Source organism: Dreissena polymorpha, chromosome 2, assembly GCF_020536995.1.
Source record: "Dreissena polymorpha isolate Duluth1 chromosome 2, UMN_Dpol_1.0, whole genome shotgun sequence".
Lineage (NCBI taxonomy): Eukaryota > Metazoa > Mollusca > Bivalvia > Myida > Dreissenidae > Dreissena > Dreissena polymorpha.
This window is the reverse complement of record NC_068356.1, coordinates 42,596,016-42,619,296: the sequence shown is the minus strand read 5'-3', so window position 1 is coordinate 42,619,296 and position 23,281 is coordinate 42,596,016. Positions and strand designations below refer to the sequence as shown.

The window sequence follows — 23,281 nt, the reverse complement described above, 5'->3', positions numbered from 1 at the left end:
TGATAAAACGCTTCCAATTATACAAAAAATGTCAATTGAAAATTTCTTGTTGATGTTCTATGCCATAATGCATGTTCTCCATTAAAGTAAAAACCACAAATATTTATCAAATATAAATATTTATTTTGAAATAAACAAAACATGTGCCTTTATACCAGTATAAAAATAAAATTAAATAATTCTTGAAGATTACACAAATTAATCTGTCACCGCGTACTTGATGAAGTAAAAAGTTGCTTTATTTATAAACCATAGGGGAGATTATACATGATAGGTGATAATGTATTTGGATGGAGTTGTGTGATTTCCTTATATGTGTTTAATAATTATAGCTGGAGAAAATTGTTAATTTTATGAGCAATAAATTACATTAAATATGTAATGACAAGGTTATCATACAGCAAACTCTTGGTTTTAAATTATAATTGCTTATTTGCAAAAATGTAGTCAGGCTCCTTGGGAGTGTGTATACACAGTATGTCATATTTATGCCCCCCTTCGAAGAAGAGGGGTATATTGTTTTGCACATGTCGGTAGGTCGGCAGTTCGGTCGGTAGGTCGGTCCGTCCGTCCATCAACCAGATGGTTTCCGGATGATAACTCAAGAACGCTTAGGCCTAGGATCATGAAACTTCATAGGTACATTGCTCATGACTGGCAGATGACCCCTATTGATTTTGAGGTCACTAGGTCAAAGGTCAAGGTCACAGTGACTCGAAACAGAAAAATAATTTCTGGATGATAACTGAAGAACGCTTACGCCTAGGATCATGAAACTTCATAGGTACATTGATCATGACTGGCAAATGACCCCTATTAATGTTCAGGTCACTAAGTCAAAGGTCAAGGTCACGGTGAGTCAACACAGTTAAATGGTTTCCGGATGATAACTCAGGAAAGCTTACGCCTAGGATCATCAAACTTCATAGGTACATTGATCATGACAGGCAGGTGACCCCTATTGATTTTCAGGTCACTAGGTCAAGATCAAGGTCACAGTGACTCGAAACAGTAAAATGGTTTCCTGATGATAACTCAAGAATACTTAGGCCTATGATCATGAAACTTAATAGGTACATTGATCATGACTGGCAGATTACCCCTATTGATTTTCAAGTCACTAGGTCAAAGGTCAAGTTCACAGTGACTAAAAACGTATTCACACAATGGCTGCCACTACAACTGACAGCCCTTATGGGGGGCATGCATGTTTTACAAACAGCCCTTGTTGTATTAACTGCCCAGTTAAACATTTAATACACATATCCAAAATTGATTTCCTGAACTATTATTATTATTTTGTCTACAAATGCTTTATACAAATTTGAAGAGAGGAATTTATATGTACACAGCGATGTTATGTTCCTTTCGTAAAGCTGATTTCCTCCTTTTTAACCCTTTACCACTTTGATACATATGTTGACGCATCCGTAGTCCCTCAGAAAGTTGAATTTAATTAAAGATCTTTTTTACTAAATTCAAGTTTTAAAGGCTTCAAACCTTGGATACTGATGAGTAGCAAACAGCATAAAACCTGAACAGACTGTGAGTAACTCGCAGACTGTTCTGGCCGTTGTAGTTGTTATATTTGTGAGTAAACAGTAATAGTGAACATTTACCATGCACTAAAACATGCATTAAATGCATCTTTTGACGATTTAAAAGCTTGAAAATTATGAAGCGTCGCAGCACGAAACGATTGAATAATTTCGAGAGTTCTGTTGTTGTAGTTATATTTTGTGATACTACGAGGATTGCTTATATAAAGTATAAAATACATCACTCATTGTATGAGCACGGATGGCCGAGTGGTCTAAGCTGCTGACGGAGTGTGAAATGCTTCAGGAAGACCTCCGTAGTCTGTGAGACATGAAGAAGCTTTGGGGAATGCCCAGAGAAGTGCTGCATTCTGCGAGTACACCCATTCTATTCAGTCACATCCTTAAAGGCCACACGCTTGTATGTGAAGAAGTTTCAAAATACCTTGGGGTTGAGCTGACAAAGGACATGTCCTGAAAGACAAATATTCAAAAGGTAATCAAGAAAGGCAACAGTTCCCTTGGTTTCCTACACAGGAACTTATGGATAGGCAACAAGAAGGAAAAAAGCGCAGCATACTTTTCCTTTGTTTGCCCCAACCTAAAGAGTACTGCGGCACTGTGTGGAGCCCAAGTTTTAGATAGAGATGGTCCAAAGACGAGCAGCCGGCTATGTGATGAACAGATACCACAACACCAGTCGAGTCACTTCAATGCTCGAACACCAACAGTGGGAAACTTAAGGAACCAAAGGACCAAAGCCAAACTGACAATTGTCTACAAGATGACCAACAACCTCTAGGAGATACCAGTAACTAAATACCTTTCCCCTTGCTTGAGCCGGACACGGGCTAACCACTCCATCAAGTACCTGCCATTATCAACATCTACTTCATACTAGCGCCACAGCTTTTTCCCCCCCAAGTATAATCACCACTTGGAACAACCTACCGGCCTCCATGAGAAGTCCACCGCTGAAGCCCCTGACTTGTTATCCTTCAAGCGGGGGTTAGCAACAACCACATTCTAAATAAGTTGTCAGCACCAGCTACAAAGTTACTCCTAATGACCCCTCATGGCTGTGCCAGTTGAGGTTCAAACCTCTTGGCAACCACCGTAGCTGTAGAGGCATGAGGGAGAAGGATGAAACATCGCTGGTAACTCTGCTTTTCTTTCCTTCTGTCTGTTACTTATCAAGCTCTTCTTACTTTACTGTTTTCCCCTCTTTATCCTCATTCTTTCACCACCCGTCGCATAATAATCATGTGTGATTGCAACGACGTACAATGTAGATGTAAGCGATAGACTTTTACTCCAAGGGCCAGTGGTTCGAGACCAGTTGATGGTTACTTTTTTTCTTTCTTTAATTTTATTCTCTTTTTTTCTGGAGCTTTTTAGATCCAGTGTTTACATTTATCAATATTAAGCATTTAATGACAAACTTCAATACATGCCAAAATCTGTGAAAAGGCCCCTTTTAGCAGTTATTTAATGACAATACTAGACTTACTAAACATAAAAGCTTACATGTGAAGTCTGTGTGTACACTATATGAATCTTAAATATTAATTACATATTCAATATGCTGCACGTATATGTCCTTAACTAGCATGCGTTTACGTTATATGAATGCTACCCATTATAGTGGAACGCACTATTTTACTATACCTGTAGTGCGGATGTGTGAAAATGACTAAACGTATGAGTAAATCGGTCGCCCACGGGCCTACTTTCATTGTCATTCTAATTAGACCTCTACGTCACGTATATCAATCCGCTCTATTGACATTTGGTAATGGCGACAAAGTAGCGGTGCGCGATTCACGTCTGGATTTACCTGTAAAATAACAGTAAAGTGATCTGTTTTCGTTGGATTTTACTGGATTATAAATCGTCTAAAACATTTTTGGTAAGTATGCTGTATTGTTCGTTATGCTAATTACTTTATGTTGTATTATCATTTGTAAAATACGACCGGTTACGACGTTTGCCGATTATTTGTTTACCTGTTCGTGACGGCCGGCCAGGTGCGCCAACTATCAAACCGTGCAAAAATTAATTTTTATATTGCAAAATGATTATGCTCTGTTATAAGCATCCTCACTTACTCAATTCTAACTTTATTTAATGCATAGTAGCACAAATACACGCTGTTTAATTTGCATTTTGAAGAAGAACACCTGTAATTAAGATTGTGTATTTCGGATGCGGGCTTTGTGACTTTGTCGGCCTCTTTCATCCACGATATACAATTCGCGTTGTAGTTTGACATGAAAAGGTGTAGATATTTGCATCACCATTTTAATATTCCTTATGAAGCGTTGTCCGTGCACTCATTATGTTTAAGGTAAATTGCAGTTGCATTGATGACTCACCTGCAAGTCTGTAATGTTTAATGAATTTCCTTTAGCTAGTCTGTATTGTTATCTTTTATGTCATAATTGGTTGTATTGTAATGTTGGACATTATCACGTTGGAAAAGTTCACATAAATAACATGTGATATATAATTAAACAATCTGAGCACAGTTTATTAATATACGTGTATAATGATAATAAATATGCAGTGTCATTATGTGGCACACTGCAATGACATACCATTTATGTGCATTATGCAATCTTACTCAAACAATCAAATGGTCAAATCCCCATTCCACCTACAAAGACAAACAAGCTGTTCCTTTAGTTATTGTAATCAGTTTAGTTTTTTTAGTCCAAAAAATCAATCCAGGATAGAATTTATAAGAAGGGCTTGCTTCACACCTTTGTAAAACTGTCAAAGTTGTCAGAAGGTTTTTCTTTGATATCAAAGAAATTATCAATTGAGCCAATAAACACCACTTTGCAGATATATAATTCCTTCATTTGAGAAAGAACATTCCTTGCAATATTAATGATCCAATATTGCATCACTGTTCTCTAATTTATTGTTTGTTAAATACACCTTAGGAAAACACATGACATGTCAGTGCTGAATAAACTTTTGCAAGTAACTGTCTTATTTATGCATCCTTAAAATAGTGTTAAGAAATAATATTACTACTTTCTTAGCCGCCACATTAACACTAGTTTTAACTTCAATTCTAATGCATGGGATTTACCTTTGCATGTATATCAAATTAAAGATGCATAACTAAGTATTACTGTCAAGACAAAAGTTTTGTTTAGTTAATAAGTGCAAGTGATTTATTATCAAAAAGGATCAAAGTGACATCTGACATTTTTATTATTCCCCCAATTTCTTACACTGACCCAAAAGCCATTGACGCTCCCCTGTTGTGTATTCCCTGAGATCATAAAAAGCTTTTCAGTGTTACTGTCCCATTTAGAGACCATTCTTACTCTTCTGTTATTGTGCAATTTTCAATTAACTGGGTATATAAAAAAAAGAATGACAGTTAATTCGATCTCAGGGCAGATTTAAAGTTGTCCATCCACAGATAATCACCCTGTCTCCTGTTCATAATAGGAAGGCTGGAAGATGTCTGGTGGATATTGACAATATGACTGACACCCCAATAATGATCATTAAATTATGATAATTGATAGGTCAGTCAGCAGGTGAGTTTACAAGATGACCACTTAACCTTCATGGCAGTTTTGATACAACTTGACATTGCTGTCACAGCATTACATGAAAAATTAATGAGCAGTTACATACATATACAATAATAAATATATTTTTAGCTCATCTATTTTTTGAAAAAAAATTATGAGCTATTGTCATCACCTCGGCGTCGGCGTTGGCGTTGGCGTTGGCGTTGGCGTCGGCGTCCGGTTAAGTTTTGCGTTTAGGTCCACTTTTCTCAGAAAGTATCAATGCTATTGCATTCAAACTTGGTACACTTACTTACTATCATGAGGGGACTGGGCAGGCAAAGTTAGATAACTCTGGCGTGCATTTTGACAGAATTATGTGCCCTTTTTATACTTAAAAAATTGAAAATTTTGGTTAAGTTTTGCGTTTAGTTCCACTTTTCTCAGTAAGTATCAATGCTATTGCATTCAAACTTGGTACACTTACTTACTATCATGAGGGGACTGGGCAGGCAAATTTAGATAACTCTGGCATGCATTTTGACAGAATTATGTGCCCTTTTTATACTTAGAAAATTGACAATTTTGGTTAAGTTTTGTGTTTAGGTCCATTTTATTCCTTAAGCATTAAAGCTATTGCTTTCATACTTGCAACACTTACTAACTATCATAAGGGGACTGTGCAGGCAAAGTAATGTAACTCTGACTGGCATTTTGACAGAATTATGTGCCCTTTTTATACTTAGAAAATTGAAAATTTGATTAAGTTTTGTGTTTAGGTCCACTTTATTCCTACAGTATCAAAGCTATTGCTTTCATACTTGCAAGATTTATGAACTATCATAAGGGGACCGTGCAGGCAAAGTTATGTAACTCTGACTGGCATTTGAACGGAATTATGGGCCCTTTATACTTAGAAAATTGAAAATTTGGTTAAGATTTATGTTTTGGTCCACTTTACCCCTAAAGTATCATAGATATTGCTTTCATACTTGGAACACTCACAAACTATCATAAGGGTACAGTAAAAGGACAAGTTGCATAACTCTGGTTGTCATTGTTACGGAATTATGGCCCTTTTTTGACTTAGTAACTTTTAATATATGGTTAAATTTTGTGTTTCGATCCACTTTACTTCTTAAGTATCAAGGCTATTGCTTTCAAACTTCAAATACTTACATGCTATCATGAGGTTACTGTACCTGGCAACTTTAATTTTACTTTGACCTTTGAATGACCTTGACTCTCAAGGTCAAATTATTAAATTTTGCTAAAATTGCCATAACTTCTTTATTTATGATTAGATTTGATTGATACTTTGATGAAACTACTCTTACCTGACATACCACAATAGACTCCACCCAAACCATCCCCCGTGCCGTCCCCTCCCCCCCTCCCCCCTCCCCCCCCTCCCCCCCCCTATTTTTTTTTTTTTTTTTTTTTTTTTTTTTTTAAGATCATCTCACAAATGACCACCACACCCTCACACTATACCCCCCCCCCCCCCACCCCACCCCCCCCCCCCCCTAATTTTTTTTTTTTTTTTTTTTTTTTTTTTTTTTAAGATCATCTCACAAATTACCACCACACCCTCACACTATACCCCCCCCCCATTTTTTTTTTTAAAAATGGTTATGTTTGAAATACCGTCCAACCATCGCACCCAAACCCCCCCCCCCCATCGCCCCCCCCCAACCCCCCCCCCCCCCCCCCCCGGATTTTTTTTTTTTTTTTTTTTTTTTTCGCTTTTTTGGAAGATAATGTAATAAATGTCCACAACCCCACACTATACACCCCTCTTCACTCCACTCCTCCCTCCTTTGTGATTGAAAATGAGAGTCCCTTCACCTTTAAAAAGAAAATAGATGAGCGGTCTGCACCCGCAAGGCGGTGCTCTTGTTATAATATGCACAATTGATGAGTGTGGAAAAAAAAATAACATGAAAAACGTTTAGCATGGATTCTTAATAGTTAATAGATAGTTAAATACAAAAAACACATTGTAAACATATTAAATGATTATAATTATTATTGTTCATAAACTTGAATTCATATTTATTTGTATATGCCCATCTCTTAATGGTATGTAGTAAGACCACTTAATGACGGGAATATGGGTTGAGTGGGCTGCACATTTATTGTTTGAACTACTGTTTTTCTTTCAATTTTGTGCATTACTGATATTTCTTTATATTGTGACAAAGGGCAACTGTAAATGTTGATGTCCTAATATGGCACAGATTGGTCAAAATCATTGCCTGTGACGAGTTTTTATCTTTCATCTATTTATTAACACAATGTCTACATTTTATCTAACTTTTGAGATATAACTTTGTCAAAAATGACCTCTATTGCTGTGCCTAATTAAGGTGGCATCAAGAAAGCTGTCTCCAGCAGTGTCTGGTACAAAACTGACACTTTAATCTCTGCTTTAATTCCCTGCCATGTGTGAAATACCTGTAAAGTGTATATATCAAAACAGTTATGTATCAATAAAGTGATGTATCCTTTCTATTCTATGTAAATACAATAGTACTTAAAACATTTTCATTGTCAGGATTTTAATGTGCCACTTACAAATGACACTGTATAGTATGTCCATGAAAAATAAGTGTTAATTGCATTAATGTTTAGTTACTACTTTAAAAGGTGAGCAGAATATTGTTGGTAAGTGTTACACTATCCTAAACATCTTCTGGACTAACAGAGCATAAGAATTTATTTACGAAATCTTAGAATTGTTTGCTTTGTTTTATGCCAACCCTACTTACACAGTATGTGTGTAAAATGCAAATTATGGTCTACAGCAACTAATTAAAACAGCAGACACAATGGTTTGTTACTAGGCTATATCTTGATTTTCAATTTTGATAAACTTTTAAAGCTATCAGGTAACGTCTGGGCTATATGAGAGCCAATACTCAATTAAAATGTGTCAATTACTGTTGATGATTATTTAACATTGATTCAATGATATCAGGGCTAGTGCCTGTTAACACACATTTTGGTAAATAATTTTCTCATACTAATTACATGCATGAGGTATAGTAATTATTATATTGATGCAAAAGGTGATATATTTGGAATTCAATGTACTTACAGATAACAAATAATTTATAAGTGGCAGACTCTAAGTCACTCTATAGATATTAACTGGCGATTAGTTTAATACAAAAATAGGAATGAGTTACAGTAGTAAAAAAATAATTTTTACAAAAGACTATTAAGAAGCTGTATATTTATTTATTATAATTACTGCCAGGTTGTATGTTAAATTGAATTTTGATAATTGTTTAAATAATTGTATAACTAATTAATTTGATTGGCTTTTATGACCACTTCATACAAACTCCACTCGCTCTTTCTTTCTGAAAGGCTTTTAAAGGAGTTGCTTATATGCACCGTCACCTTTCAATGTGTGCACCTGGGCTTTTTCCTAACTGCATTTTCAAGCAATCAACAGTTTGTTTTTAAAGGGATCTTTTCACGTTTTGGTAAATTGACAAAATTTAAAAAACTTGTTTCAGATTCGCAAATTTATGTTTTAGTTATATTTGTGAGGAAACAGCAATACTTAAAATTTACCATGGTCTAATATAGCCATTATATGCATCTTTTGACGATTTAAAAGCCTGAAAATTATAAAGCGTTGCAACGCGAAACGATTGAATAATTTGGAGAGTTCTGTTGTTGTCGTTCAATTTTGTGAAACTACCAAGATTGCTTATATAACTTAATATAATAAGGTATAAAATATGTCACTTATATATACGTAGCAGGATGGCCGAGCGGTCTAATTGGTTTTTACTCCAGGACTCTGTGGGTCACTGGTTCGAGCCCTGCTGCCGGCTACTTTTTTTCTTCCTTTTTTAATTTTATTTTTTATTTTACTGGAGCTTTTTAGATCCAATGTTTACATTTATTAATATAAAGCATTTAATGACAAACTTCAAATTATGCTAAAATCTGTGAAAAGGCCCCTTTAAAACTAATTGGATACAAATTATCCATCTGATAATCAGAAATCACGGAAATCATCAGATTCTTTAATTGTTTCACCTTGAGTGACCTTAAAAATTGCAAACAAACTGTCTTTTCTGTTAAGCTTTGTTATCTGCAGATCTCATCTCTTTGATTTTAACATCTTTAGTATAATTGCATTCAAATATGTCACCCATTTCCTACATTCCCATTCATTACTATCTGTTTTATGCCTCTTTTATGTATTAATTACCTTTAATTGAGCTTTGGTCTTTTGTCTAGTGCTTTAATTACCCGTAGTGGTCATTAAAAAGTCGGGAAACTTTGAAACAGTTTCATTTACCAGTATTGATGATAGTGGTCTTTTCTTTTTTTTTACTTTGTAAGATTTTGAATATAAAAGCTGATGACAGGATTTATTCCATGATACTGTACCTATGTAAGGGAGTGGGCAAGTTCATTTGGAAAAAGCAGGTTGGATGATAACTTTGTTCGCAGGTTTAAGAATTTTTTTATGCTACTTAAATTTTCAAAAGCATAATCCTTCCTGAATCTTGATTTTATTCTAAACCATAATGACAGATGTGGTTTCCTGTCTATGTTTTTTGGCCTTTTTTTGCTCATTACCTGGTGAGTCAATAATGTACCTTTGCTGCCATGGTGGTTACACAGGCTTGCCTTCCTTCTTTCCCTATTTAATGGTCCAAAGATCATTTTCATTGAGTCACAAGATGCATCTTATTTCCTGTGATTAAAAAAAGGAGCTGGGCCAGTTTTCAGGCCTTTTGAAAATTGGGGACTTAAAGTGCATAGGTATAAGGGGCTGCTTCCGCTGAGTAATCCTTTATGTCATCAAAAGGAAGTGACCTTCATTTTGAACATTATTGACATGGCAAATTTGATTGAATTTGAGGCTGTCAGTTTCTTAAGGGTTTTCAGTGGTAGGGATATAATAATGTATCATTTCATTGGTTTGTCACGTTGTCCACTTTGTTTGTTTACTACCAACCATAAAGATAAAACTAGTGAAAACATAAGCACTGGTTAAAACAGTCATGGGTGAGCTAACATGATTCAAATGCAAATACTCAATGTACAGTTGTTAAAGGGGCCTAATTTCACGTTTTGGTAAATTGACAAAGTTGAAAAAAGTTCTTTCATATTCGCACATTTTCGTTTTAGTTATGATATTCGTAAGAAAAGCGTAATACTGAACATTTACCATGCTTTAAAATAGCCTTTATATGCATCTTTTGACGATTTAAAAACCTGAAAATTATAAAGCGTTGCAACGTTAAACGATTTAATAATTTGGAGAGTTCTGTTGTTATATTTTGTGAAACCACGAGGATTGCTTATATGAAGTATAAAATACATTGTTCATTGTAAAAGAAAGGATGGCTGAGTGGTCTAATGCGCTGACTTTTTACTCCAGGGGTCAGTGGTTTGAGTCCTGCTGAGGGTTACTAATTTTATTCTTGATTTTTTACTAGAGCTTTTTAGATCCAACTTTTACATTTATCAACATAAAGCATTACAAACTTCAAAACATGCCAAAATCTGTGAAAAGGCCCTTTTAAGGCCCTGGAGAGCTTGTCGCTAATTTTGGAACACTGATAGGTAAAGAGATGGACTGATTTCATACTGGTTTTAGGGTCAAAAGATAACCATAGTTTGATATTTCCAGTGTTTGTTCACCAACATTTATTATCAGGGGTTATAGTACTACATGTACATTGATATATATTTATCTGGACAATGTTTAACTAGACATGGGATTTTAGCCCATCTTCTTAACTTGAATGTTTATCTTTGCTTGTAATTATAATACATCAGATTGATATACTTCTTACCTACCCCAGTGTATTCTGATATTTATAATTAAATCATTAGCATTTGATAATCTTGCTTTACTTTGTTTAATAGAGATTTTTGTTCCAGATAGAGCTTTAACATTATGGTTAATTCAATGTCTATTCTAGTGTTTGGATAGCATGTTGTCAAAATAATAACATAAGGAGTCAAGTCCTTTTTGAAACCTAATGTTTAATTCTATTTCCTATGGCATAGCCTGTTGAATGAAATGTTTTTGCCAAGACACATTTAAGTCTATTGAACTCTTTCTGTGCCAAGGATATTGATTGGTTCTGAGTACTTTGTTTGACCTGCAGATCAATCTCTTACCTGTGACCATCTTTTCATTAAGCCATGTTCCACAAACATGGCACTATCATTTATTAAACAGTTGACAAAACTTTGCACCCTAAGCGCCTGTTGGCTGATTGGTCAGAACTCCTCACAGATAAAATGTTTTTTCATGACCCTGTTGAGTTATTGATATCAGCTTGTTTTTGAATATAGAACTGACAATCACACCATTAAAAGACCGTTGATAAAGAATGTTGGATTTTCATGCTTTAATCTTGAAATGACGGCTTTTATGTAGTGGAGTTAGCTGAACAATTCCAATATTTTTGTACAGAATATGGACATTACATTGTTAATTTTAGAATTCCTCTGAATGCTGTATGTTCCAATTAAAGCAAACAAATACAGGCATAAGTAAAGAAATGTACAATGGCTTGATAGGCATATGATAAGTATCTGAATTGTCCTGTGAACTATAATCGGAAACAATTCTGTTTATCTGTCGAAGCCTCATGTGTCCTTCATTTGTCCAAGTTAGCGGCAAAGTTCAAACCTTACCACCAGGCCATAATCTATATACTAATATTTGCTCTTGCGATTTCCCACTTTTATCACTCAGAGCCCTGGAAAAGTCAACAGGATTATCTTTTGAAGCAAAGAAAACAAAATGAACAACATTTTGACAACAGAGCTATTTTGTTCATTTGCTTAAAAGGGTCAATCCAACAGTTGGCACATCTTGCACTTAATGCCAATTTAAAGAACATTTATATTTCCATTGTTTATTTTTTACCGTTTTCAGTTAGAACATCAATCACTATGTAATCTGTTTGAACAGTTCTACTATGAAAAAACCACACAGTATTTTCAGAAATTATTTTGAAGCACACAGCAGTTACTTTGATGTGTGTTCATGTTGGCCATCCTTCTCTTCTTATTGTGAGACCCAACATGATGATGTGCTATTATGTTAACAACATGCCATGCATGCAGTCTTTTATTTCTTTAAGGAAGTTAAATTGTGACAATGAAGAGTCAACAGTTATCATATTTTGCTACTCTTCAAAACACAACATGCAAGCAATGACAAGGCAAAATCGCATTTGCAAGTAAATACAAATTGATGTTGCAACATCAAATAGACACAGGAAGTTATTATCAGTAACCCCATGTACCCATGTTTTTAAGGCACTTGTTGTAAAGTATTGTCTGTTTTTGTTGTTTTCAGAATTTTATCCAGCCATGTATGTTCTCAAGTTGGAGCAAAGTGAACTGACATAGTAACTGCAGAATCACCAAGAATCCTCAACTCTGTTGTCATGGATACCATAGACTCTGGGTTGCCAGGTGGCAACAGCACCGCTGGCTGGTATGACACTTGGGACAGACAGGCAGGTCAATCGTTCGCAAATGCTGCTAAAGGTCTTCGCAATGCCCCCGGGGAAAACAACTGCTTCCTGAACAGCGCCGTACAGGTATGTCATCGAACATTCTATTGTGTTGCCTTTGATATTTCTTGGAAAATGTGTGCTTCTCCGCCATTGGTTTCTATCAATTTTATTCTGACATGATGATCAATTATGCTGCAGTTTTTCAAAGGTAAGGTCATAAACATTGCTGGAACATTTGAATTTATTTGAAGTCCTATGGATCTTTGTGAACTTGATCAATCTTTAAGACTGGTAGCACAGAGGGGGAAATGTCATCCTTCATGATCAATCTTTAAGACTGGTAGCACAGAGGGGGAAATGTCATCCTTCATGATCAATCTTTAAGACTGGTAGCACAGAGGGAGAAATGTCATCCTTCAATTTGCATCTAATGTGGACCTTAAGATTTTTAACCTTTCCCAGGACAAAGGGCTGTGCAGTGCAGCGAAATGCAATAACGGTTGCTTGAATCCTTTAAGTATAATCCTGTCAAGACAACAATTGAAGTTTATTCAAGTTCATTGGATACATATTGACCTTTCTGTTTTGATGTGTTGATCCCACCATTTCTGGCAGCCTACCTGGGAAAGTTGTTGATTGATGTAAATTTCATTTCAGATTGTGCCGTCATGTGGAAATGAAATGTATTTTATGGCTTGACCAGTTAATATGTAGACAGCATGCAAAGATGTGCACTTGTTATTTTTAGGTTGCTTAAAGATTGTTTACTTTAAAATAAAAATTTGGTATCAAAAATAATATTAACTAATTACTGTTCTGTTTTTCGTTCTTAAAATAAAAGTGACATTTGAAAGGCACAGTGCTGTCAAAAAAAGTACTTGACTGTGATCTGTGATGTAACACCAGATTAAGTGTGATGTCTCTGCTCTTGAGAGCTCTTCAAAGCTAAAGGTGTGAAAGGGGTATTGAAGATTTTCTCAAGCCCTTGTTTAAATTTCCAGTAATTCTAATTCGCTTTGAAAACTCAGAACCCAAATTGTATTGTAACAAAACCTCAAGTGCCCATTTAATGCATGTTCCAGATTTGTTTATACTTCAATAAATTTTATTTCATGGGCCGATTACGGTGACACGTTTTGTGTCATTCATTTGAATTGAAAAGACTGTTGGCCACAGGCGACCCAAGGGACATTGTAAGTGCAAGGTGCCCCAGACTGTATGAAGTCCCTTGCAACCTGTTGCCAGGTAACAGTCAATGACTCGGTCAATGGCTGTTCAATGGTGGCTCTGTTGTGAAGTCCAGTTCTTTTGTCTGCAAAAGTTATTGACCATTAGATCAAATAAAGATGGCTTTAATGGCTTTTCCTTTAACATTAATATCACTTATAGTATCATGATAACTAATTTGAAAGTGAAGTTTGCATGGCCTATGCAACATGTTCTTGATTTATTTATGCCATAATATTGTGCCAAAATGGCAATTTAAATGTGTTAAATTAAGAATGAAAATCAATTGAAAACTAGGTTATTAAGGAAATTCATTGATGTAGAGTAATGAACGAGGTTGATAAGGGCTTGCATGAGCACATCAGCAATCAGGTGGGAGACAAAAAGTAAGAAACTATATATGCAATTTGCTCAAAGCATTTTGAAGCATGAATACATGTTTTCTCCTAACTGTAAATTGAAAACTGGTAACAGGTGAGATACATTTTCTGTATGTTAGAAATTATCTGTAAAATTGAGCTTACCATTGGTTGTAAAGAATCCTTGACCCAGCACTTGTTACAAAACTGACTGACGGTGACCAGCTGTTTTGTAAATAGCTTATGAATATGTTGGACAACATCCAAATGAAAGAAAATACCGGTTTGTATTCAGCTTTTATTTGAAAAGCTGCTTAATTATTTTTTTTATACAAATGTAATATTTTCAAATACAATGAAGAACAAATAGCTGCAGAAATAGCCAGAAGAAGTTATGAGTCGTGTTCTGAAAAACTGGGCATAATGCATGTGCGTAAAGTGTCGTCCCAGATTAGCCTATGCAGTCCACACAGGCCAATCAGGGACGGCACTCTCCGCCTAAATTGGCTTTTTGCTAAAAAGAGACTTCATTTTAAAAAATGTCATAAAAGCGGAAAGTGTCGTTCCTGATTAGCCTGTGCAGACTGCACAGGGTTATCTGGGACGACACTTTACGCACATGCATTTAATATGCCCAGTTTTCTCAGAACACGACTTTTACTTGTAGACAAAATGTCGTCTATCTGTCTGAAGTACAGAATTTGTCACAGTCGAACAATGAAACATGTAACCCAATCAGGCACATCAGTTTATGGGGGTTTAGTCAGTGTCAGGTCTTCTTGAGTTACAAACATTTTGTATAGCTTACCGTAATAGCTTTGGTTGCCCAGGAAACTACCTTATAAGGGATTCAAACTATCCACTTATGGTATGCTCTACTGGGTAAAGTGGTTATTTTTTCTACAGGTGTTTGCTTCATGAACTATTCCAAAATTTAAATAATTTTTTGTGGGGTTTGTCATCCTTTGTATTTTTAATGAAACATGCATTTAATACATTAAATAGAATTTGATGAAATGGAATGTCAGTTAATTGCTTACTGAAAAAGTACTTATTGTTTGTTTTTACTAACAAGGGATTCATGAAGTAGATTTTGTAAATATTTGCCATTCTCTGCATAATTTGATTATTATCAAAGAAAACTTCTTACTCTAGGTACAAAGCTTTTCCTTTTTTCCACAAAAGAAACTGTTAAGCAAGATTACATGATTGATTGCAACCGATTAACAGTATTTTAAAATGGCAGGCAACTTAATTAAACACCAACTTGCACTGGCCTCAGACGCTTTACTTGGCGTGACACCTGCTATTTGGAGGTCACACACAGGTGTCATCTTAAAGGCATAACAAACGGGACATTGTAATTTTGTCATTATTAGAATCAACAGGCGTAATGTTGGCTATGCAGAGTACATGGTCTGAAGGATGCTTCATTAGCTATCCTTGAATAATAAATTGAGTCACATTCTGAGAAAACTGGGCATAATGCTTGTGCGTAAAGTGTCGTCCCAGATTAGCCTGTGCAGTTCGCAGACGCTAATCAGGGACGACACTTTCTGCTTTTATGGTATTTTTTAGTTTCTAGGAAGTCCTTCCTTACCGAAAATCAAGTTTAGGGAGAAAGTGTCGTCCCTGATTAGCCTGTGCGGACAGCACAGGCTAATCTGGGATGACACTTTACGCACATGCATTATGCCCTGTTTACTCAGAACACGACTCAAATTTAAAGAAGCGAAGTTTGCTGTTCAATAACTGATCAAGAAGCCTTGATTAAATTTCATTTGTAACCAAAATAATAAAACCTGTACTTCTGAACAAATAATGCAATACAAATCAAACAAATGAGTTTTTAAAAAGTATATTTATTATTGAATTCTGCCTTGTAAAAATCTCAAAACCAAGAATCTTGAGAATCAAAACAATGTTTTTTTCTTTATAGATAGTATATATGGCAAAACACGGGCCAATATTGCTATTGCTTGCATGGGGTAGATCTCTTAATCCCCTGGTAGTTTTGCAAACAATAATAATGCCCTTTCTACAGGACCTCAACCTTGTATGTATAAACTGAAGGTTTTTCTGTTAGGATCAAACGGATCGTTTGTCATTGATTTCCCAGCAGTCATGTCCATACCTGATTTCTTCCTTGCAGATTGTGGTTTTTACTCAGTTAAAATTAAACATCCGATTATTTGAATATGTAAATTTCATCTTTCAAGAAATCAATGTGTGGTTAGCTCTGCAAACATTTACATGAAAAGATTGATTGTTCGGTTTTTAATAGGATTTATGGTTAATGCTTAAGTTGTGATAAATCAAAAAGAGATTTATATAAGCAATATGGCAACTGGGCATTATGTGAACTGTAATTACCATCTGCCAAATTGAAACTTGATATGTGTAACTGCACCAGTTTTGTCATGATAAATATTGCATCTATGCATTTACTTGAAATACGTCATTTCATTTGGATCCATGAATACTGACGATTGAAAATGAAATAAAGTTTTATTCTTTTGATGCACCTTGAATCAGAAATCATATTTTTGATTAAAACTAAGATAAAAGGGTTTGTGAAATCAATAACAAGTTATTAACCTGTAAATGTAGTTGTATTTAATAGAGCTGCAATGATTCGATCCGATTCATCGAAAATCAATTTGAAATGCTTCGATTCGATTACGATACCAAACCTACCAAAGTCGATTTGATTCTTTAACATATATACATATATATACATAGATACGTAAAGCACGCTATATACTGACTATTGATACGGGAAGGTGAAGGTTTTATCTTTACCTGTAATTACGACCCGCGCGATTGGTTGCTTATTACTTTAGTCATCCAATCAATAAGTGCGTTACGGTCTACTTTCGGAAAAAGCGTCAAAATGGCTGAACAAGTTGTTGCCGACAAATTGAAATTATCAGATGCGCCTAAGAAGCTAAAATCAAAAGTGTGGCAGTATTTTGGGTTTTGGGATGGTAGCCCTACCGATAAAGCAAAGTGTAAACTGTGCTTCACTGATGTGGCGTACACAAAGTCCGGCTCAACCACTAATCTAATGCAACATGTCAAACGCAAACATAACGTTGATTAAGCAAGACTAAGAGGTCGCACAAGTGCAACTACTGAAGTCGCGAGCCAGAAAAGTAGTTCTATTTATGTTGGAATTTTGTTAAGTTTATTAGTTTAAACCTATTTATTTAAGCTCGATTGCGTCGAAAGCCTTAGGCTTATATAAACGCTCTCGAGTCCGTTTCCTGGGCCTAGAACCAGTACTTGGTGTCTTTGGAGGAGATCTAAAGAACGCTCCCACGGTGGGGATCGAACCCGTGACCTCCCGGTCGCAAGGCGGACACCATATCCATTACACCACGGCGACCTAATAAGTTTATTAGAGAATGTGATTTGTCCTACAGGTTACAGGTGATGCCGTCATGGCACAATGGTAGACATGCTTATAGCGGTTTTGGGTAAAAGTATAATAGTGATAGTACTATCATTCAACTGATTCCAGATACGTTCTCATGATTATTTATTTATTTTTTATATTATTGTGTAATCAACACAATCTTCTAGTCAGAAGTTTTTATATTAAAATTCCTAATTTGCTTTTCTTTTTTATGTGTTTTATTAAAATCACATTTGAATAGAAATGTTAATTTTGAGGCATAATAGTGAATATATGATAAAACAAGGTTTGAAGATGAATCGAATCGAAAAAATCGGTATCGGAGTATTTGAAATCGAAATCGAATTTAATCGAGCTGTTGGTGAATCGTTGCAGCTCTAGTATTTAATTAACTGCAGTATAAAATTGTGGATTTGTGCAAAATTTTATGATAGATCTGTTGACTTCCCCTTACATGTAGCGTGCACACTTTTAAACTCTGACATTTATGCAGTGGTTGAACTTGTTGACCATCAAATGGAAAGCCTTTGGTCTCAATGCATGTACGCTTTTGATGGTGAAGATGAATTAAAAGTATGCATTTTACTTTCATCTTAATTGCTCTACACTCTACAGGATAGAATATTTTGGCACAGTTATCTGAAAAGATGGACATGGCGTTTAAATTAACAATATTGAATGCCTAATTCAATGTTGATGTAAAGAAAAAAAACACTTCAGTTATAGTGAAAGAAGTGATTTTATCTACTTCTTATTTACACGGCGTTTGTAACAAAAAGGTGGCAAATAACAACTTTGTTGAAAGCCATCAAGTAAGAAAACAAGCATTTTTCATAAACATTAAGAAATGTGACTGTTTTGAAAAAGCAGGTATAATGTTTTCAAATTTACCTTCAAGATAGTCATCTGATTTACAGTGTTGTGGTGACAGTTACCTTCATTTCATGCTGATGAACTTGGTTTACTCTTTAAGGTGAAAATAAGAGACTATGAGGGTTATGAGCGAAATTTGTATTCAGAAAACAGAAAGGTTGCAATTAGTTTGACAAGTTCTTTTGATAAAAGACTGGTATAATGAGAGGGTGTCCTGCCAAATAGTAATGACTTTGTAATTAATATTGCTGAAATGTTTTTGCCATCTTATCAAATCAATGAATTTCAGTAGAGAAAACAAACTATGGTTATCTAAAAATGTCAGAACGCCTTGTCAATGATATTTTTAAGAAAAAAGGAAGAATAAACATAAATGTTAAAGATAAGCTGTTGACCATACAAATTCGGTAGTTCTTTTCGATCCACATTTTTCGCTTGACAGTGGAGCCGAATTGCAGAATATTTCTGCCAAAAGAAACACAGCTTGTTTTTGGCAAATGGAGACCACTTGTTAATTAAGTGTTTTATCTTATCTTGGGCCAAAACTGTTTTGTGTGTCGTTTTGTTATCATAGGTCTGTTTAGCATTGTTCTGTCACATAACTGTTGTGTTTGGGGTAGTTTCAGGTCAGATTTCAACTCCATACTGATTACAGGTGACACTTTTATCAGTCAGATTGGTGACTGTCCTCTCTGAAAAGCCTGGGAATGGCTAATTGGTCAGATTTATTTTGTGGTTTCCAATATCCCATGGTCTGACCTTTTGAGTGGTTATATTTGTTCACCTAATGAAGTCCTGCTTTCACAAATATATGTCATTTTAAATACTACACTTTTGTGTCTGTGTATTATGTTAAACTGATATCAAAGATAATTTCAGACAATTTTACAGCTATAAGAGACCTTAGGCTGCTGGTTTTGGGGTGCCTCAGAAATGCCTTCATTCCTATTATTTCCTATTAACCATATCAGTGTTTAGTCTGAGAGACTCATGTGGGATGGAAATTAGTTTCGGGATTAAATTTTCAATCATGTGAACTCTAAATAGACTCATTAATGCATAGACAGGTAACCTTTATATATTCTGGTTTAAGCTTTTAAAGAGTCTCTTTTAAAAGTGTGATATTAAATTCAATGCATGAGTTATAAGGAAAAGGAGGTCTTTTGATAAAGGAGGGTAAAGTTTTGTGGTGCGCCATGGTGACTCATCTGAGAGGGTCTTTATGTGGTGTTTGCTTAAGCTCTATGCTTTATCTGAGCTATTATCATTTGTCATAGATACTAGCGAGTTTATTAACCATGTTTTATCTTTTGCTTTTCAATATCAATATTATCAGTTTCATTTGGGACATAATCAATTGTCACATAATGAGTACTGTGTGCAGAAATTGACAAAAAATACATGTATTTACATGTTGAGAAAACAGGTAATGAATAATTGATAAGTTAACGGTTATAGATAAAACGTTTTTGCTGAAGGATATCAAATACAGAATAAATAAGCATGTTTTTTAATGACAAATAAACCTTGTATGACCAGACGTTATGACTATGCATTGGAGACAGGTAGTTTAATCGTATTACTACAGTTTATTTAACTGATTATTCGTCCTAACTGTAATCCATTAAGGTGTAATTGTAAGTTTTAGTCGCGTGGCTTTTGATATGGTTTGCGCGCATGAATCACCCGATGTTTTATCAATTGAATAAGCCAAACAACTTAACCTCAAACATGGCCCAAGATCTTGATAAAGTTTAATAAGGCCTTGTGTATTGATTACAGATTAGTGGTCATGAATGTTAGAACGTCTCTGTAGTTTTTTGACAATCCCTTTGATTTTGTCAAGAAATCGTTTGTAGACATAAAGAGTTCTTGTTCCGCATTTAGTTCTAAATCATACATACAACAAGGTCTTTGTTTGTGTATCTTTACTCCAGGATAGAGTTGCATGAAGAAAAAAACTTCGGTAATTAAGAAAGTCTGAAATTACTGTTAGTTAAGAACGTTTACTTACCTTAGCAGTAATGAGTAATTAAATACAGGTACCAAGTTGGCTTAATTGAAAAACAGAAAATTAGCTGCAGATATAGTATGACCTTTCTTTTGCTGAATGGGTCAAGGTCCTCCGGCGACTACTTCCCAGTACCCCGGGTAGTTTGAAGTATACTTCAACACACACCTATTTTCAAATGATATTTTTTTGGTACCCTGGTAAAAAGTTAGGTACGAAAATTGTGGGTAAGAAAAAAAGTGGGTGCGAAAAAATTTGGGTACAAATTTTTTTATTAGGAAAGATGGGGTACCTGTAAGTATACCGGGGTTCCCAAAAGTATCATTTGAAAATCTGTGTATTGTGAAGTATACTGCAAAATACCCAGGGTACAGGGAAGTAGTACCCAGGGGGACATTGACCCATTAAGCCTTTCTTTTCACTGTGAACTTCTTAAAACATGTTGTTTTTTTAATTTAAATCTGTCTGACTTATCGGTAGTTGTAATGAAGCTTGTTTTTTCTTTGTTTATGTAAACCTTTAATACAGAAATGATAAATAAAGTAAAATAATTAAAATTATTTTTGTACACAAACTCAGGCGTAATTGATTGCGCAATATAGAGGTTATGCGTCACATGCATCATTCATACAGTGGTTTGTTTTGAGGCGCAGCTGATAGACTGTTTGTATTGATAATTGTCAAGGTAACAGATGGAATCACCTGGCACTGTTCTGGATCAATATTTTTCCCCATTTGGTATCCTAGCTTTAAGTGGAAAATTGATGATGATTGCTCTGTTAAGTGAAATCATGATTCATTGCAGAACCATTAACAGAGAACATTGTCATATTACTCTAACTCCTTATCTATCATAAAAATGTTCCTCACATATACATTTCTAAATTTGCTGATTGTGATTTTGTTGAGCAAAAACAGTTTAAAATAATAGTGATTATGGTATGTTACATGTGACATGCCACAGTAAAATTAACAAACAGGTCAAAGTATTTTTGCTGTTATAATTTCTCTAATTATATATGTCGGGGTAATATAATTGTCTATTAAGAGTGCAAGATTAGGTAAAATATTTATTTTCAACAACTGGCAAAAAAAGATAATAAAAAAAACTGCCAATTAAGATAATGTCTATTGTTAACTTCAAAACAGTTGTTCAGGCTGTTCCATCAAATTTTCATTCATTTTTGGTTCATTTTTGTAACTACAAAAATTAAAACAGAAAAAGCTCATTATACTTAAGCTGCGCTCTGGCCAAAACAGGGCCTAATGCATCTGCTTTAAGTGTCGTCCCAGATTAGCCTGTGAAGTCGGCTAAGAAGAGACTTCCTTGAAATTGCTCAGATTAATCTGGGACATCACTTAACCCTTTGCATGCTGGGTAATTTGTCTTCTGCTAAAATGTCGTCTGCTGAATTTCTAAAATTAGCATTTCTTCGATTTTTTTCAAAGAATACTATCAAAATAGCAAACAGTTTGGATCCTGATGAGACGCCACGTTCTGTTTGCAAAGGCCTTCAAAATTCGGTTACCGCACTGAAAGCGTTAACCCTTTACCCCTTATGGCGCATTTGTAGCCCCATAGAAAGTTAAATTTTATTAAAGATCTTTCTTACTAAATTCAATTTTAAAGGCTTCATTTCCAACCCTTAAATTCTGAAGAGCAGCAAACAGCATGAAACCTGAACAGACTGCGAGTTACTGAGTTACTCGCAGGTTTTTCTGTTTTTATGCTGTTTGCACATAGCCATTTTCACCTTGCTTCTAAACAGGATAGGGTTAAATATAATTTTCCATAGCAGGATCAAATATTATTTCAAGTTCATCTTAGCGCTTGCTAAATTTTAAAGTTTTAAATGAACATCATTTTTGGAGAAAGTGCATAAACGTAGAACAGAATAAAAGGTGGTGACAGCGTTGGAAATGAGATTGGTCGTCATTTAAATTCAATAATTGTATTCCAAAGTAGACTGTTGGAAATTTTTGACTGGCCACATTAGTAACACATTTTGTAACATTTCAACAAGCTTTCAGTTACTCAGCATGGGGATATAAATTATAGGATTTGTACTTATTGTAATAGCCTGGGTAGATGTGTATTACAATGGTCAGTGAGAGACACGCTGACTCTGTTCCCTGTAATCATAGATACTATCAGTAGCTGTTAAGTCTTTAATGAGAGTAAACAGTGGATTAATTTTCTTTTGAAGTTGTAATGACAAATGTTTTTTCTGACGGAAATTGAGGTTTGAATCAGGGAACTTGCTCAAAAATTGCTTAAACAATAAAAGTGACGTGCAAGAAGTGACAAATACTTTATTCAATGTATTTTTGTTAAAGCTTTTAACAAAATGATCAATGTCAGTTAAGGTCAACAAATTTCTTCACAATTTCTATGAAATGTCAGCATTTATTCCAGTCTGTCTTGTTATCCGAGAAAGCTCACTGTAGGCAGTATTTCAACCCAGACATGTTGTGCTGAAATCAATTATAGCCTCAACAGCCAATTACCAAGGTGTGCCTTCATAAAATCTCTGCTTTTATTAATTATCAGACAGTGGGACAGGAAAAATTGATAGTATTGATTTGGTTGCCACGTGAACAGACTGTTCAAACAATATTGGTAGCCATTGCATTCAGGTAGCATGAAATAGGGGCTTATTAAGGGGAAACGGTGCTCATTAATGTGGCTGGCGGGTTTTTAAAAGGGATGCTTGAGTCCTTTGTTGGTAATTATGAACCTGAGCTCAACGCATTCTGCATGTGTCTGCGATGCTCATCTCATTTGGCGACCACTATCTT

General features: G+C 35.1%; 2 protein-coding genes across 2 annotated transcripts in view; one reads left to right on the top strand and one right to left on the bottom strand.

Annotated features, from left to right (window-relative positions):
* Positions 1–23,281, bottom strand: part of LOC127866801 (protein phosphatase 3 catalytic subunit alpha-like) — a 273,905-nt gene that overhangs the window by 97,543 nt on the left and 153,081 nt on the right. The gene's annotated exons all lie outside the window — the stretch shown is intronic.
* Positions 3,292–23,281, top strand: part of LOC127866789 (uncharacterized) — a 50,570-nt gene continuing 30,580 nt past the window's right edge. The window contains exons 1-2 of the mRNA XM_052407594.1: positions 3,292–3,447; positions 12,432–12,678. Of these exons, the coding sequence (XP_052263554.1) occupies positions 12,523–12,678 (156 nt within the window). The 5' untranslated portion in view covers positions 3,292–3,447; positions 12,432–12,522. The remainder of the gene's footprint in view (positions 3,448–12,431; positions 12,679–23,281) is intronic.